At 39.2% G+C, this 18944-nt stretch overlaps 1 protein-coding gene across 1 annotated transcript in view; it reads left to right on the top strand.

Annotated features, from left to right (window-relative positions):
* Window positions 1-18944, top strand: part of MIPOL1 (mirror-image polydactyly 1) — a 339211-nt gene that overhangs the window by 147129 nt on the left and 173138 nt on the right. The window contains exons 7-8 of the mRNA XM_060262096.1: window positions 5974-6007; window positions 6267-6437. Coding sequence (XP_060118079.1) covers window positions 5974-6007; window positions 6267-6437 — 205 coding nt within the window. The remainder of the gene's footprint in view (window positions 1-5973; window positions 6008-6266; window positions 6438-18944) is intronic.

The raw sequence follows: 18944 nt of genomic DNA, 5'->3' as shown, positions 1-18944 counted from the left end.
GGGGCTTCCACATAGCAGGTTTCCCCATAGGTTCTCTGCCCTAGTATCAGACAGCCTAATGCCACCAGGGCTTTTTTAAAAAATCAGCAGTTATGAATATCATTATAAGAAACTGTTTATAAGGTTCTCTGAGTACCCAGCTTTCAGTTTTCAAAAAAGAGTAAACCTCTACCCCCCTTCCTGTGGAGATATGCCTGTGCCTTTATATCTCCCTAATGAAAGGTCAGAAATGAACTGGATTTTTAAAACCACGAAAATTTGGAATTCTGAGAGTCTGATATAAAGATATTCAATTGCATTTTGTAAAAAGAAGACAAAACCCAGGAAAATCCAAACTTTTGCACTCACACAGCAGCTATCCAGGCTTTGCTGTGTTCCTCTGCAGCAAAGCAGTTTTGGGGGAAATCAGTGAAAAGCTGGGGAGGAACTCAGGAGGCACATGAATGTACTACATTTGGGGTTGCCGGCTGAGCACTGGGAACTACAGAACAGATAACCAATTGTAGCTCTGAACGCCTCTGAGGAGAACAAACAAGCCATGTCACATGCCCCACTCATCCCCCTCCAGACCCAGAAGGGGTTGGGCAGGGCACATGGTGCATTTGCTCAGCTCAGAGGTGTTCGAAGCTGCTCTGAACACCTTGGAGGCGAGTGAACATGCTGTGAGCCACCCCCACCCAGGTCTGGGTAGGGGATGGTACACAACGAGGAGGGGGAGGGAGCATCCACCCCCCACTCCCTGACCCTGTGGCCAGGTGGCAACCTAGGAAGCCACCTACCTGGCGTACTTTTGCATGCCAACCCTGCATGGGACACCCAAAGACCACCTCCTACGTTGCTCGCTAGCTAGTCAGGGTGTTTCAGTCGGACCTTCCTCATGGAGGGGTTGATAAGTTGTCCAAATATTTTAATAAGTTCCCAACCTACATACACAATACAACAATACTTACTATCCCAACTATATATATTTCACAGATAAAAAAAAGACTCACCACTTCAGTACATTCAAAACTCACATCAAGCACAGAAATGGAGAAAAACTCTCAGAACTCCAACCATAAAGGAACATCTAATTAATCTCATACACCTGGTGTTCCAATTTAAAGGGACAAAACAAGCATATAGTGATATGAAACATATATTGAAAGATGTTACAAAGTTCAAAAATAAGAAAAATTAATTACACTTATTGAAGCCATCAAAAGTAAACTTCAAGAGCATTTACAAGAAGAAAGAAAACCAGTCACACTATTGAGGCCTTTTGGGGCTAGAGTATCTAATTTGTATGTCCAAAAGGACTCCTCACATAATAATGTTTTACGTATGTCTACTGCAATCCCAGGATACACTACTACAAATTTCATGTTTTCAAGAGAGTGATGAGTTTCCTTATAGTGCAAAGTGAAAGGTGCTTCAAGAATATCGCTGTGCACCTTCACCCGGTATTCCAACACATGGACCTGTTTGGGGGTGTATTGCGCTGCCTACATACATTTTTTAACAGTCTCCTCATACTAGAATGTAGATCATACCATGGATGTTGCAATTACTATAAAACTTCAAAAGAATATTGAAATTAGTTCCCGGTGGAGTGAACTCTCTCATTTCAATTGCCATATGGCAGATAGTGTAGTTCCCACAAGGGAGGTGTCCTGGGCAGTTAAAGAATCTGCTCTGTCAGAAACCAAGTTCACATGGACTAATTTTTTATTTATTTATGTGTCTCCCAAATTTATTTATTTATGTGTCTCCCAAATATTTATTTATTTATGTGTCTCCCAAATTCCTAGTGCATCTAAGCCCAATGGACAGGCAGGACCTTATATCCAGGTACTTCCGACAATAAGTGCCAATGTTACACAACACCCGTAGTAGTGTACAGGTACAAAGGTCAGAAGTACCTGCAGAACTTTTCAACCCCTCCATGAGGAAGGTCTGACTGAAATGCCGTGAATTGCTAGCAAGTGATGTAGGAGGTGGTCTTGGGGTGTCCCATATAAGATTCCAGATTTTGCACCACTATTTGAGAATAAATACAAACATTTTATTGGACTGGACAAGTTTATTAGAGCAGTGAACAGATTTACATTTTTGTTTTCAACTTTTGTATGAACAATGGACTATGAATGTTTATGATATTTATTAATTATATTGAAGAATATTTTTGTCAATAATCAGATCATGCTCTACTTTTGTGGAATTGGAGCACTGGGAACTAGCAGGAGCTTTAGGGGGTTTGGGGACATGCAAAAAGTTGTTGCATCCACCGTGTCATTCCCAGCGTGAACATGGAAATGTTGCCATTGTGTTGGCTCTAGAGGGGATTCTAGACTGCCACATCAGTACAATGACATCACCTCCAGGTCACAATACCTATTTCCCCTCCTATTTGTGCTAAGTATGAATGAGTGTTATGTTCATGCTACATTGGGCAACTGGAGTCTCATAAACAGACCACTGATTTATTTGTTACTGTTTTTATCATTGGTGGAGGTTTTTTGTATCAAGGGCCGATTTTGCTCCTAAGACAGAAATCAAAGTGGATGTTAGGAGAGAAAAACTTGAGTATTGATTTTATTCAGGAGCAAATCAAGGGAATGTGACATTTCATACAAGAGTTCAGTGCTTGGACTCTCGATCAGAAGTTTCACTGTATAGAAAATCAATCTGTCCTTTGTGGCATTAGACACTTTCCATCAGAAAAATTGGTTATTAAGGAGCAGCAATCAAATCCAATACCTTCCTCTCCCACAACATCCTTTGCAAATAAAAAACATTTTTAAAACAAATTAAATTGAACCCTTCCTTTGAAATAACAGCCTATATTTTCTTCTACAGAATTTGGGGCAGGGTGGTTTAAGTGAAATTCACTACTTAACTAACCATATCATCCCACATTTGTTGTTCAGATTCTGTTTCAGTGAATCCTATTGTATTCTTGCTCAGTGTGTTAAAGTACCATGTCTGTCAAACTGTGAACATAAAAGACAAAACGGTGTGGACTGTACAGCTAATCTTTCCACCAGTGGTGTAAACAAACAACTTCTCAAACTCTAAAAACACTTTGTTCAGATTACACAGCCACGCTTATTAGTTATTGTCTATTGCTACTGTGTCACAGCTTAGTTACCAGATATTTTAGAAACTTATTTTGAAGTATATTCCACATTCACTGATGGAAACAATGAATTATCATTTGATAATTTATATCCCAACCAGTCATGAATGGGATCTTCTCATTATTGTAGAATGTTAAATGCAAAATTAGGTATAACCTATTCATCCCAGAGGGGGAAAATTAACCAATAGAAATTGCATATTTCTTATTTGAAGTGCACCTCATGGTTTAAAACTGTACTTCCTCAGGAAGACCACCTTACCTATTTTGTCCAGAGAATTCAAATTCATATATTTGTAAATATGCCTTTATCCATAGCTCTCATATTTCCTCATCAAATTTTAAGTAACTTTAATTCACTTACTATTAGGACCAGACTAGATACAAGGATATCCCTCACTGAAGCCTTTAGATCATGAATGTAGCCACAGAGGGCCAGTTCACTCCAGATTATTAACCCTCCCCCTCCCACAGATTTCATTGTGTAAATCTCACACATACAGCCTGCAGAGTGGCTGCTCGTTTCATGCACCATTAAATGATTTTCTTTCAGGACTGTGGGAGTGATCTGCAGGAAACCTTTCTACAAGCTAGGCCTGGGTTAAACCATTTTATGCATTTGTTGGTGGTATTTTTAGGTCAAATTTGTCTACATATAGAACTGAAAGGTGGCTTTGCATATGTCTTAGTTTTAAGTTGATATATTGATATTTAATTTCTTATTTAAACATTTGTGTTCTACGTCATCAGCCAGTGCTCTCCAAGTGTCCAGCCATTTATTTAAAATGCAGTAATTAAAGCAAAACACAGCCACACTAAAAAGACAAGTGTAGAAAGATGTTTAAAATGAACGTTTGTCACACATAAAGGTCAATATGGAACAATTAAATCACAAGGGAGCAATAAAGCCATTGAGACAGCAAACCAAACTAAAATCTGCCAAAAATAATAATAAAACCATACATTCTAGGAAGCGGGTGGGCAGAGTAGAAGAACAAAACAGACGATCACAAAGTAACAGGGTAGGGTGAAAGAATGTTTTCACTTAATGTCTAAATCTTAAGATGCTCAGTGTGCTGTTTTCCACTCTGCCAAGAGATTTGGGGAGCAGTGTCAGGGAGGGTGGAGTTTGGAAAGGATGTGATTTCACATCTGGGGAGGGTGCTCTAAAGACCATGCAAAAAGAAGGGAGGTAGTGCCAATGGAAAAGTCACTGTCCACCATGTTTTTTAAGCTATTGGCTTCAGTGTCCAGTGTCAGAAGGTGCCACTGAAAGAAGTTTCAAGGTTCTTTCCTACCTAGGATTGCCAAGTCCAGTTCAAGAAATATCTGGGGACTTTGGGGGTGGAGCCAGGAGACATTGGGGTGGAGCCAAGATCAAGGCTGTGACAAGCATAATTGAACTCCAAAGGTAGTTCTGGCCATCACATTTAAAGGGACGGCACACCTTTCAATTCCTTCCTTCCATAGGAAATAATGAAGGATAGGGACACCTCCTTTTGGGGCTTATAGAATTGGACCCCCTAGTCCAATCTTTTTGAAACTTGGGGGGTATTTTGGGGAGAGGCACTAGATGCTATACTGAAAATTTGGTGCCTCTACCCCAAAAAACAGCCCCCCCCCCAGAGCCCCAGATACCTGCAGATCAGTTCTCCATGATTTTCTATGGGAATAATAGAGTTCCCAGCAGACATTTCCCTCCCCTCCCCTCGCTTTCTGACGACCCTGAAGCAGGGGGAGGGTCTCCAAACCGGGGGGGTCCCCTTCCCCCACCTGGGGATTGGCAACCCTATTCCTACACCACTCTCATATGATACACCTGTTCCAGTAAACTAGAAAATTTTCAAGAGCGTCTTCAAATTCAGTGAGAGTTACAATCAAAAGTGGGAACTGGAAATGGTACAAGGAAATTTCCTGGATTTTTTTTAAGGCCTGCTAATGATTCAGCATCATAATTATTAGTTACCATCAGTTATTAATGAGTATCTACTTTTCAGAAGCTATTAACCTATGTTTAAAATGCAGTTAACTTTTCATTAAGGTTTCTAAATAATGAAGATTACTTGTTTATCCCACTGTTACAGAGTTAGTACAATATTAATCAGTACATTTACAGTTCTATCAGAATTATTCTGTAAATTTATAAAGGAATCACTCACAGACAATTTCATAGAAATGAGCAAGGCTGTTGTATCTTTGTTTCAGAATTGAGGGATGGAGACCCTAGTGGCTTGGCTGCATGCAGATACCTTCTAGGGGGAGAACAGGAAGAGTTTTAAATAAAATTTATCTGATTTTCTGACCTTCTGTTCAGAATTAGAAGTTGTGTTTGTAAATCCAGCCTCTTACCACCTCCATAAACTCATAAGTGCAAGGCTAACCAAACTTACTTGAAAGTAAGCTCCATTGAAGGCAGCAACACTTACTTCCAAGTAAATATGTTTAGGATCGGACTGCTAGTGTGTTCTTTCATTTAGGGATGCAACAAACAAAAACTAAAATACATAATTTCAGATGAAACTTGTAAGTCCAGAAATAAATAAATAAAACAGAATCTGTGCTCTCCCATCGCTGGGGAACTTTCTTCATCTAAGCACATATGAACAATTGATCCTTGTAGTCATATATAGTAGTAAACATTAATAACTTAACATTCTGAAGTCGGTACTGAAGATATGGAGCATTATTGAAAGATGGAATCGAGCAGGTGGCACTTTAATATGTTCAGTGTCATGGTTGACTCTAAAGACTACTAGAATGAAATTACTTGAGGTTCTAAAGATTTAAAAAGCGAACTCATTTTGCTGCACTAAGGAAATGCTACTGATCAGGCTTTCTGTGTCCCTTTTTTCTAGGCTAGAAAATATTAACCCTGAAGAAAATGACATGGTAAGCCATTCTCTGAGGAGATTTCTTGATGTCAGTCTTATATCTTAGAGGCTTAAGTTCAATTGAGTGGGTTTCAGGAACTAAGATGTGGGGAAAAGAAGAATTGACACACTAATAATGTACATCTTTGCCGCAGTATGAAAATTCAATAACTTCACTCAGTCAATTTACAATTCACCTGTGCCTATTAATTAAAACCCTATATTAAATAAAATATATTAAAACTTCTTGTCTGACTAACATATAATGCTGTTGGTAGACATTACAGGAATTACTGAACAGAATAAACAATGCAGACTCAGGGGTGGCTATACGAAGGACTGGAGCTGTAATTGTCGATCGAATATACAGGACTCAGGAGCGCAAAAAGAAAATAACAGCTGAAGAAATGAATGCAGTCATAGAAGAACGAGATGCTGCTTTGGCTCAAGTAAGTCCATGTGATTTTACAAAAGCTTCATTGGCAGATACTCCCCTCCCCTTCTCTTCACTACTGGGAAATGAATTGTTTTCCTGTTGAACATGCCGCGTTTTTGAAAACTTTCATACACATAAAACAATCCTAGGAATTATTGCAGAGAAGTAACAACAATATATTAAAACACTTTTCAAAATAATTATAGGGTCATGATGTATAAAATTGCAGTATTGGGAAATATACTGGCATTAATTATTAAAAACTGAGAGAAGGAAACTCCCAAACACTTGGGAGATAAGGTTGAAATCTAAGATGACCTTGATAATTTTAAGGTAGAAGACATAAGGCCTACAATGAAAATTACTAGCAGAAGATGTAAAGTAACATGTGCCGGGAGGGAGAGGACTAGAAAATGGCAACTGTGTGTAGAAGTATTACAAATACAAAACATGATTAGGACAGTTGGGTGCAAATGTTACTATGAAAAACTGATGGTTATAGGGAATCATAATCTGAATGTAATTCTTTAGGTAAAAGTATGTTTATTTCCACAAAAAGTTCCTTTACTATATAAAGCAACAGAGGTAGGGAATGGAAAAAGGAATGGGTAGAAATGGCAAGCCCGTTTGTAGCTTGTCAGGAGATTATAAAATGGCTTAAAGAATATCCAAGAGTGTATATTTTCCAAGGTGACATGACATTTCATAAAATTTAAATGTAACAGCTTTGCAGCCACCAGTGTAACTGAGACACAACTGCTCTGAATCTAGCAACCTTTCTCAATACAGAATCCTCAGTACCTTTGAAAAATGGTACTCTGAACAGGCAAATCCCAACAGCTGGTGCCCAGGAAAGTGAAAAAAGAGAAAGGCCAAAGTAGTCACTTAAAGACATGCAGGAGGCTTTCTTCTATTGTGTGCTCTGCAGCGGCTCCTCCAGTTGTACATGATAAGTTCTTTCTTTCTTTCTTTCTTTCTTTCTTTCTTTCTTTCTTTCTTTCTTTCTTTCTTTCTTTCTTTCTTTCTTTCTTTCTTTCTTTCTTCCTCTCTTCCTCTCTTCCTCTCTTCCTCTCTTCCTCTCTTTCTTTCTTTCTTTCTTTCTTTCTTTCTTTCTTTCTTTCTTTCTTTCTTTCTTTCTTTCTTTCTTTCTTCTTTGCCTGCCTGCCAAGTAATTAGCAGGCCCCTCAAATTAAGCTCCAGGCCTCCTCTCTCTATACCAGTCTACCTCGGGTAATGATTTATGCACCCTTTTAAATGAAGTCTTAACTATAAGTTGACTTTGAAATCCATTTGCTTTATAATATGTCCTAAAATGGGAAATTATAATTTATATCTTTTCTTTTCTTTTCTTTTCTTTGTGGGGGGGGGGGGGGCTGCTACTGCACACCAGAAAATAAATTAGCAGTTGCTTCAAATCAAGGTCCAGGCCTTCTCTCTCCTTCTACTGGGCATACTGATTGAAGAGTAAGAGCAGTTCCCCATGTTCCATGACATTTGCTCCCTGGCCACAGACTGATTGGATCAATCTCTCTAAATTCCAACTTTTAAAACAGAAATACAGTAACTTCTTACAGGGAAAGTAACATGGGTCTTACGATCTGAAGAAGTGAGCTGTGACTCACAAAAGCTCATAGCTTGCCACAACTATTGTTAGTCTTTAAGGTGCTACTGGACTCTACTACTACTGGACTCTTCTACTACTACAGACAGACTAACATGGCTACCCATCTTGATGGGTCACACATGCATGCAACAGTATAACACTGCCCAAAGAGTCTTTATGTGATCATGTGTCTTACCACATCAAGCTTGTTTTTGCAGTGTTTTATCAGTGTGCACACATGTATTAATTATGTGAAGGGGCGGTGATGAAAGTGAGCTGAAAGATGCAACAAACTATGTACTCCTATTCCAGTCCTTGTTTTAGAAATTCACCACAAGCCTGAATGAAAAAACAAAGAAAAGTAATGTTATGTGCAGTTCAGGAAAACTAAAGGAACAGAGTGAAGAGATCTGTTCATCCACTAGAACAGGAGAGTCTTCCACTTGTACAATGAGATCCTTTGAATGAACCTAAATCCTTTATGTTGGTCTTCAGTTTCCCAGAATGTGAATGCAAGACATTTCTGCTCACATGAGGTGTATTGTGAGTTAAAGATTATGACTGGTCTGAAGTCCCCTCAAAACATACTCTGGAAAATTTGTATGGGGTGCTGCAAAGTCTTATTCAGCTGTATTTTAGCTCCCTTTGCTATATATCTAGGGTTGCCAGATCTGCAGCCTGGGAATGGTGGGGTTTAGGGAAAGGAGAGACCTCAGCAGGGTAGAATACCATAGCATCTACTCTCTGAAGCAGCCATTTTCTCCAGGGCAACTGATCTTGGTCACCTGGAGATCAATTGTAATAGTGGGAGATCACCAGGTGCCACCTAGAAACCAGCAACTCCATCCATGTGCTATTTGTTATGGAGAGTTTTTTGCCTTCAGCAGTGGTTTTCCAGGAGTCTGGAGAATCAGGAAGGCATGCTTTCAGTTTATGGGAGTTCATATCCAACACTATTAGTGACTGATATTTTTGTCTATGCCGCCTTACAACCAAAGGTTGAGGTGGTTAAAAGGTAAAATACATTGTGCAAAAATAGACACTTATCACCACAAAAATCAGCTACCTATTTGAAAGTCTTTCTATTACTTCCTTTATGTGGCTCTGGTTTGCTATTGGGAATAATCCAAAGTATTTTTTGGAACTTTTTTCTTACATATCTTATTTTTAAAACAGAACACTGAAACTAACCAAGAAGATGTCAGCAAACGAAGAGAGAATTTTTATACTTGGTTTGTGGCAATTTTGATTTGTTTAACATTTCTATCACAATGTGGTCTTCACTGAGATTTGCGAAATATGTGTCTTTTTAACAATTTGCAGTGTCTGTGCAGAGTTATTCCAGCCAAAGCTAAGTGAAATCAATGCGCTCTGGAATAATTCTGCATAGAATTGAATAGCTTGTGTTTAAATTGTGGATTTCTACTCCACTTGCTTGAGTATATTGCTCCTTGTACCTACCTTATACCATTATCAGTGCAGCACATGGGTTGAGTTTCAAGTAGATAGTGTGGGCCATAAAATGCTACTTTTATCTTAAGTATAGTGCACTACAAATATTTGATTCCCAGCAGTACTAGTCTGCTTGATACACATTCTGTTACAGAGTGAGATGCAGTTTATTGATTGCTCATTTGTACAAAGCCACACTATTTTTGTTCCTAGCACAGGTACTCTCAAAATCTAGCAAATAAATATATAAATATAAACTTATTTGGTTTCCATTTCTGTCTTGATTGATCTTTAGAAACTTTTAATTTTAACTACCCTGTAGATTACCTGAAAAAAATGAAGGTGATTTATACCATGACTGAAAAATAAAGTCCTCTGTGTTTAAATGGCATTCTCTTCATTATGCTGATTCTCTTTATAGTGAATTGAGTTTGAACTGGCTGTGCTACATTGAGAATTGATATCCTTAGTGGCAGAAAACAGCTTCTGGCCTTGGCATTTGATCCTCTAAGAAGAGAATCAGCATAATAAGATGGTCCCTTACTTGCAGCATCTGAAAAATAAGCTTTTCACAACTGAACCGAAAGTAGAGCATAGACATAGAGCTTGTTCTCATGCAGATTTATGCAGTGAAGGCCCATTGAAAACAGTGTGCTTACAGTAGGATTGTTCTGATAGTCTGGTTTGTTTTTTTGAATGCACATGGATGGTTCTTGCCTGTGGAAGCATAAACATCTTAGGTGCTTGAAGGAGGTTCACTTATGGTCATGCCCTTAAATGTTTATTTAAATATTTAAAGATGCTAAAATAAAATAGGCTTTGGTGGCCTGCCTAAGATTTTTATGTGACATCTGACAAGTTATCATCGGTTACTTATAATAATGCTCAGTTTGGATACTGGTTCTTTAGCCCCTGTGGTATCTGCCAGCACTGAATAACATGATGTTGGTTGAGGCTGTCGCAGAATTATGCTGGGATCTATAGTTCCAGTAGGTTTTTGAGGCTCATGGGAAAATGTAGTAACAAAGGTTATCATAAGCCACTTGCACCTACCTCTGGATAGGCCACTTGCACCTCTGGTATCAAAGTGCCTGATCATAGTGTTTGACAAAAAGGAAGTAAAACCCTAGGGAGCTATACAACTGTCACTTTAATTTGGTTTCCACAGACAGTGAATTGATAATCTTTAATAATAATTGTATGTTATCTGTGAATATGCAGTTATAGCTTAGCAGTCTGTATTTTAGTTAGTCTTTAAAATGTGGTTTGGAATTCCATTGTTAACATTTTTATTAGGCCATAATGAGCATGCAGTTATGCACTTGCATATCTTAAATCCTAATTTTATTTGAATATAACTCTGTTAAAAAAATTAAACAGTGAGTGAGAGGGTTGTGAAAGTTCTAACAGAGCCCCAGGCAACTATATGTGCATATGTCATATGAGATTTTAAATATAACCACAGTGTCTTTACAGAATGATGGGCATTATCATCACTGGGTTGAATGGTACATGTGTATGTAATCTGAGATCATTCAGTAGATTGCTCAGCAAATATGCAAACTACTTTTTGTAAGTGCAAAAACAAATAAAATGGTATTTAAACGCAAATATTTGATACTACTTTTCATATGTTTTTTCAAGTGAATAAAACAACAAACAACCAAGAGTGTAGCTAAACATTGACAGTAGTATCTCTTCTAACTCTCAGGGCTTTTAAAACTATTTACTTTCAACTGCCAAGGCTTCTGAAAGCAAAGGCATCTTAAGTTATCGTGTGCAACTTTCTTTGTGACTTTATTCCTTGTGACAGAAATAGCAACATGAGTTCATAAAAAACAATGGAAATATATATTAAAAACCCATATCTTCATTTTTAATGCCATGCAATAAAAAAGAATTGGAAATTGGTTTGGTTGGTTTATTCGATTTATATCCCGCCCTCTCCGCCAAGCAGGTTCAAGGCAGCTTACAATTCATAATAATAAAACAACATCAACATAAAAACATTAAGCTAAAAATAGCTATCAGGTGCTAATTACAGTACAATTGGATAAATAGATAATTAGGCACTATTTGAATAGTATTAATAGACATCCTTCACATCTAGTGTCTAAGTGATGGTATAGCAGGTTTGAGCACTGTTTCTAATTAAGTGTTAACATTAACCGCTAATGTTTAAAGAAATGTATTTGCCAGCAGTGGGCAGTATGATGAAATATCTCAGAGCAGCTGCTGGCCCTTTGCCATTTACACCTTCTGGACAAGAATGTTAAGGTGAAAGAAGTTTGGCAGCCGAAACTAGGTAGCTAAGGAAGGGACAGCTAGCTTTCTCTTACCTTTTGCTGGGGCAAGGTAATGGATAGTTTCAGTTCTAGCAGGGGCTCTAAATACTTTTGCTTAGGTGTTCTTCTTTCAGCAGTCTGTTACTTTTTTACTGCTAATTATGGTACAATCCAGCCAAAGGGCCAAAGATGTAGAATCTGTTGTAAAAGGGAAACAATTGTTTCATGACTGGTATGGGGCTGTCTGTTTAATACTCTGCACTGAAGCAATAATGTCATTGGCAAACAAACCTGGTTTTCCAGCTCTGAATAGTTTGATCACATCCTGCTTTGCAGGAACATGCTTATGCTTTTTCATGAACAAAACTGGCACTTGCCCAATAGCTCATCTGAAACGAGTTCCAGGATCACTTCTCGTGTTTGTGGCACTACTTGGCAACAGAACTGCTGCTGCGTCGTTGTTGAGAGAACAAAAGCTTAGAAGCCCTGTACTTGACAAGCCATCTTGTCAGATAAAGCAGATCATTGGTGACCAGTAAAACATTGATTAGGCTTGTGGGTCACCTCAAAACAAACTTAGTTTACCAAGGAGAGGCTGAAGAAATCACTGTTTTCCTCCAATTCAGAAAGCATTCAAGCATTCTCGCCACAGGCGAGTGAGCATTTCCCATTGAATGGCTACACCTGTGAGGAGCAGCAAGGAATTTTTCTTTAAAAGCTGTTAGATTTTTTTTTGGGGGGGGGGGGAGAATTAGAGACTGCTTCACTTGGATTTAGTAATCTGTGAGTTTCACTAGTAAAAGGACACATGCTGTTATAACAATCTTATTATTCTTGGAAGTAATTAAAAATGGAATGTAAGCATAATACTGCTAAAATATATTTTTAAAGGTTTTGGAAAAGATGTTCTTCAACTTTTAGTTATTGAATTTCACAACATTGGTTTACTATGTAATAAACGTCAGTATGTAGGTGTCTTGGACCAAAAGGTTGACGTCCGTGTTCTGTCACCATTAAATATACTTACCTTGTGTATTGGCCCATTTGCAGATTAACGTGCCAGCATTTTATGTCCTGGGCAGGTGTGCCATTGTTGTGCTTGCATGAGCTGGCATGTGTGGTAAGAATGGTTGAGTATGAAAAGAAAAGCTTTCATAGGTATGAACTTCTTTCCATGGTCCATGTGCTGTGTTAATGAGGCCTTCTATAAGCCAACATTTATTTTAATTAGACTGTCTGGGCACCAAGTCCCATTTTGTTGTTGTTATTGGGCATGCTGCTAAATGCTGCAAGTGATTGTAAATATAAGATTGCTTCTGTAATGTGTATTTTTTCCACTGTGACTGTAATTTTGTATTTGCTTGTAAGCTTGCCAATGAAAGTGAAGTATTTAGAGTTTTCACATGACATAAACAAACAAATATGAACAGAGCACATAATGGGGCACACCTTCTACAAGAGACCTATTTCAACACTTTCTGCTTTTCTTCCACTATAGAGACTCAAAGCAAGTTACTTACAAAATATACTGATCCCCTCCATTTAAGCCAGGGGTGGGGAATGTCAGGCCTGAGGGCCGTTTATGGCCCTCGAGATCACTTGGTCTGGCCCTCCGGGATTGCTGGGCTGGCCCCCTCCCCCCCTCTCATGGGCATTGTGAAGGACTGCTGCTGGGGTATGTGGGTGCCTTTAAAGGTCTGCTGGGAGCAGCTGAAGGGAGGGAGGGCTGGCAGGGGTGGGAGCCAGCTACCACCAGTTCAATTTGCACACAATTATCCAGGATGGTGTGGTCTAATATGCTAATGAGTGTGTGACCTAATATGCTGATATTAGGGGATAGGGTCTAATATGCCTGGACCTAGGCATTTGCCTGGGGCGGCAGGCTGGTGTGTGTGTGTGCTGAATTAGGCTCTCCCCACATGGCTTCAAATAGAAAAACAATTATTTGCATTAATTTTGCTGGGCTGAATCATTCTTCCTCGGCGGAACACTGTTTTTTAAGCCAATAATTTTGTACGGTCCACGAATGATATTATAAATATCCAAATGGCCCTTGGCAGAAAAAACGGTCCCCCACTTCTGATTTAAGCAGATATATATAAATGGGCACTAGGGACAGTCTTCCAGGAGGGCAATGTGATATAAGTCCCAAGCTGATGCTGACCCTTTGGCTCTTGCCCTTGAGGCTCATACCAATTCTTATGCTTTTGTACAATCCCAGGCTTGCTCTATTGTATGGCAGAGTTACACACAGGAAGTATATAATAATATAAAATATGTCACCAAGTTGATACAACAGGTATGCAGACTGATTGGGCAGTCCCCCTAAATACTAATATCTAGGTTTTTAATCCACTCAATTGCAGCTCGGGATAGTTCAAAGAGCTCCATTGCATTTCCCTAGAAAACACTACACTCACATTCCTGTGACAGATGGGAAATAGTTTGGCAGGCTACAGCACAATCACATTCAGGCCCTGGTATTTTACCTCATTTAAACAACAGGTCTGCACAACTGCCAAAGCCTGATCACATTCTATTAGCCATCTTCCATACTTTACATGGCAAGACAAATCCTGAGAGCTTCTCATTGATGTTTATCAGATTATGGATATTGGGTGGAACTGATTGCATCCATGTTTGCAACCTTTCATTCCCTAGAATTAAATTTTGTGATTGCAGGATTTGTACAGATCTTATTGCTGGGTGTCAGGATCTTAGTCTGGATGGTCTTATGTCAGCCATGTCTTTGTGGATGGACACTCTCTGTTTTCAGTTATCTTTCTATATTCATGAATAAGAGCATCTTGTATTTGGAGATGCAGAGGAGCGATGTGGCACAATGTGGGTACCCAATAGGTTGGAGTGGATTTCATATATCCACTGATCGTTCTTAGTTTTGTGTTGAATTGGACATCAAGTGTGTGGATATGGGGGCTGCTGAGTCACCATATTCTGCAGTATTATACACTAACCTCAAAGATGAGCTCCTAAGTGTTGTAACAGATGCGCCCCAAGTTGTATCACATAATTTTTGGAGAATGTTACTTTGCATGGGTACTTTCACCACTACATTGGTAAGATGGTATCTATAGCCCAAGGTCTGTCCAGGGTAATGACAAATTTGGAGCCTTTTTTCATCAAATAAAATTAGTTTTTACTGATGTTTCTCTGTTTGTTCTACTTCGTTTGAAAAGATTGATTGAAGCTAAAAGTGCCCTTTGGGTTTAGCTCCATAATTTGGATCTGTCCACTCAACACTTGGAATGGAAGGGAGTGGGCTAGAAATACAGAGAAGTGAGTGGTTGGCTGCTTGCACCCTAATCTGTCCTACAACTACTCTATCAACCCCCGCCCCCCAAATTTTACAGCACAAGCAATCTCTCTATTCTGCTGATAGTTTCCTGGTATTACAGAATATGGGTGAAGGCTAAATAGTAGGCATGGTAGGCTGTGAATGCAGTAGAGCAGCTCAAAGATATTTCCTTAGAAAAATCCCTCCTTGTCTGATATTCCTGTGAGTCATTCGTGCCCTTAAAGTGGAATGTAGGTGAAAAGGAAACATTCTCTAAAATTAAAATGCCAACCCCAGTGTGACTAGAAGCTGCCAGTGATTAAGGATGGGTACCAGACATTTTCTCAAAAAATGGCAATAGGAAAACCTTGGTCCCTGTTGTGTATGGAAGACTATCTGGGAAGCTTAACACACATGTTTAACATAATCAGACCATATTTTCAATGAAGATTGACCTTTAAAATGGTGTAAAAGGAATTGTTGTACAAGTTCTAAAAGAATAAGCATTGCAAAATAATGAGACCAATCAAGGTTAATGAGGTAATCCGTGATACTGTGATGGTTTGGATATGGAAACTTTAATGTGTAGAACATGCTTTCTTACCTGTCAGGACGAATACATTGTTTTGTGTACATGAATCATCCTTCATTAAATGCATGTGCACGCAATGACATTCTGGAATTCTGTGCATATATTCAAATCAGCTCTGGAACTGGTATGTATGAAACCTCAAGTATGGAATCTGGGAACATACAAAGTTGCCTGAGTAACCATTGGCTCACCAATCCAGGCACTGTCCATTCTGCCTTAGCTCTGCTAACCAAGATCATTGAACTAGCAATACACTGAACACGTATTCTGTAATTGAGCAACATCCCCTTTGCTAGCCAGAATAAATAATAAAGTTCCAGGGAGGGCATGCTCACCTTTAAAATGAAGTTCATTTTATAGAAATAGGATTTATATTTGAATTGATTTGTATCTTTTGTAGATAAATTGGGCCTATAATCCAATCACAACTACTCTAGTCATTTGCTTGCTGTTGTCATTCGGCATCTGAAAACACTTCAGTTCCCAAGGTATAAGGACAGATGGACTCACATTCTAGTTGTATCTGAAGAAGTGAGCAATGACTCACAAAAGCTTATACCCTGCCACAAATATTGTTTAAGGTGCTACAAGACTCTTGCTCTTTTCTACTGCTACAGACTAACACAGCTACCCATCTTGAGCATAGGAACTCACTGTAGTTATAGTCCTAATGAGGTACAAAATAATGTGGTTGTTTAACTTGAGCCTACACAGGATCTATGACCCCAGGAAACTTTTTCAGGGTTGGAAGGTATTGCTAGGGAGAGAGGAGTGCAGCAAAAATCTGCTGATGAATTGTTGGATCCAGCATTGTAGGTTAAAAGTCTCTTTTTAAATAAGTTTAGGGAAGAAGATGATGATGATATTGGATTTATGCCCTGCCCTTTACTCAGAATCTCAGAGTAGCTTACAATCTCCTTTACCTTCCTCCCCCACAACAGACACCTTGTGAGGTAGGTGGGGCTGAGAGAGGACAGCTCTCCAACTGCTATGACTGACCCAAGGTCATTCCAGCAGCTACAAGTGGAGGAGTGGGGATTCAAACCTGGTTCTCCCAGATAAGAGTCTGCATACTTAACTACTACACCAAACTGGCTCTCAGTGCATATCATAAGACAGTCCATCCACAAATGCAAGGATATATGTTAGAATCCTGGAGGAAGGCGTAATCCCCTCTTTATAATATTTAAATCTTATAGTCATGAATGTAGACATGAGTAATATTTTTAAAATTGATCACATTTTTAATGAATCTTCCATTTAAAGTGACAAATTTTGATTTAGTATGTTTGTTTGTATTATAAAATCACCTGTTGTGGTTGTTCAAACAATGGCATTGTATAGAATTTGCAAAATCCATTTCTATATAGTATTTGAGGATACATTTAAGCCATATATTTAATTACAAGTATTAATTAATTTTTAACATGAAAGATTTCATCTCTCCAATACTGAAGGGCCTCTCCCCTTTTGAAAATGACTCAAGGTAATGTCCCTAAATTTGCATGAACGATTGTTAGATTAATTGCTATTTGACTTTTCTGTAATGGTGCTAAGCTCTAAGTTCACAAGGTTCAGAATTCCTAACCATTTTTTGGAATCTATTTAAATATTTAATGTCAGTCTTAGGAGGAAACTGAAAATGGTTTATATTACTGGCAGCTTACATCAGTGTGTTTAGAGGTAGCACCCACGATATTATAGCTCAAAGCAAAAATGTATATTGTTAATCCTTTTGTATATTGTTAGCCTTCCATAGGGCCTGTAAAACGGAGCTGTTCCACCAAGCTTTTAGTTGAGACTGCGGGTGTCTATTCTTGATCTGGTTGGCCTCCCATATCAGCACTGTCACCTGTACTATAAAATGGAATAACATCTGCCATCTCTATTGAGGAAGACTCAGCATGGGTTCTGCAAGGGAAGATCTTGCCTCACTAACCTGTTACATTTCTTTGAGGGGGTGAACAAACATGTGGACAAAGGCGACCCGATAGATGTTGTTTACCTTGACTTCCAGAAAGCTTTTGATAAAGTTCCTCATCAAAGGCTCCTTAGAAAACTTGAGAGTCATGGAGTAAAAGGACAGGTCCTCTTGTGGATCAAAAACTGGCTTAGTAATAGGAAGCAGAGAGTCAGTATAAATGGGCAGTCTTCGCAGTGGAGGATGGTAAGCAGTGGGGTGCCGCAGGGCTCGGTACTGGGTCCCATGCTCTTTAACTTGTTCATAAATGATTTAGAGTTGGGAGTGAGCAGTGAAGTGGCCAAGTTTGCGGATGACACTAAATTGTTCAAGGTGGTGAGAACCAGAGAGGATTGTGAGGAACTCCAAAGGGATCTGTTGAGGCTGGGTGAGTGGGCGTCAATGTGGCAGATGCGGTTCAATGTGGCCAAGTGCAAAGTAATGCACATTGGGGCCAAGAATCCCAGCTACAAATACAAGTTGATGGGGTGTGAACTGGCAGAGACTGACCAAGAGAGAGATCTTGGGGTCGTGGTAGATAACTCACTGAAAATGTCAAGACAGTGTGCGTCTGCAATAAAAAAGGCCAACGCCATGCTGGGAATTATTAGGAAGGGAATTGAAAACAAATCAGCCAGTATCATAATGCCCCTGTATAAATCGATGGTGCGGTCTCATTTGGAGTACTGTGTGCAGTTCTGGTCGCCGCACCTCAAAAAGGATATTATAGCATTGGAGAAAGTCCAGAGAAGGGCAACTAGAATGATTAAAGGGCTGGAGCACTTTCCCTATGAAGAAAGGTTGAAACGCTTGGGACTCTTTAGCTTGGAGAAACGTCGACTGCGGGGTGACATGATAGAGGTTTACAAGATAATGCATGGGATGGAGAAAGTAGAGAAAGAAGTACTTTTCTCCCTTTCTCACAATACAAGAACTCATGGGCATTCGATGAAATTGCTGAGCAGAAAGGTTAAAACGGATAAAAGGAAGTACTTCTTCACCCAAAGGGTGATTAACATGTGGAATTCACTGCCACAGGAGGTGGTGGCGGCCACAAGTATAGCCACCTTCAAGAGGGGTTTAGATAAAAATATGGAGCACAGGTCCATCAGTGGCTATTAGCCACAGTGTATATGTGTATATAAAATTTTTTGCCACTGTGTGACACAGAGTGTTGGACTTGATGGGCCGTTGGCCTGATCCAACATGGCTTCTCTTATGTTCTTATGTTCTCTATGAGATATCTCTATGAGAAGTCTAACTTGCCATTCTTAGGCAAGATTATTGAAAGGGCAGTGGTGGTGCAGTTTCAGAGTTTTCTGGATGATGCTTC

The sequence above is a fragment of the Heteronotia binoei genome, chromosome 21, assembly GCF_032191835.1.
Source record: "Heteronotia binoei isolate CCM8104 ecotype False Entrance Well chromosome 21, APGP_CSIRO_Hbin_v1, whole genome shotgun sequence".
NCBI lineage: Eukaryota > Metazoa > Chordata > Lepidosauria > Squamata > Gekkonidae > Heteronotia > Heteronotia binoei.
This window is presented reverse-complemented; position numbering and strand designations above follow the sequence as displayed.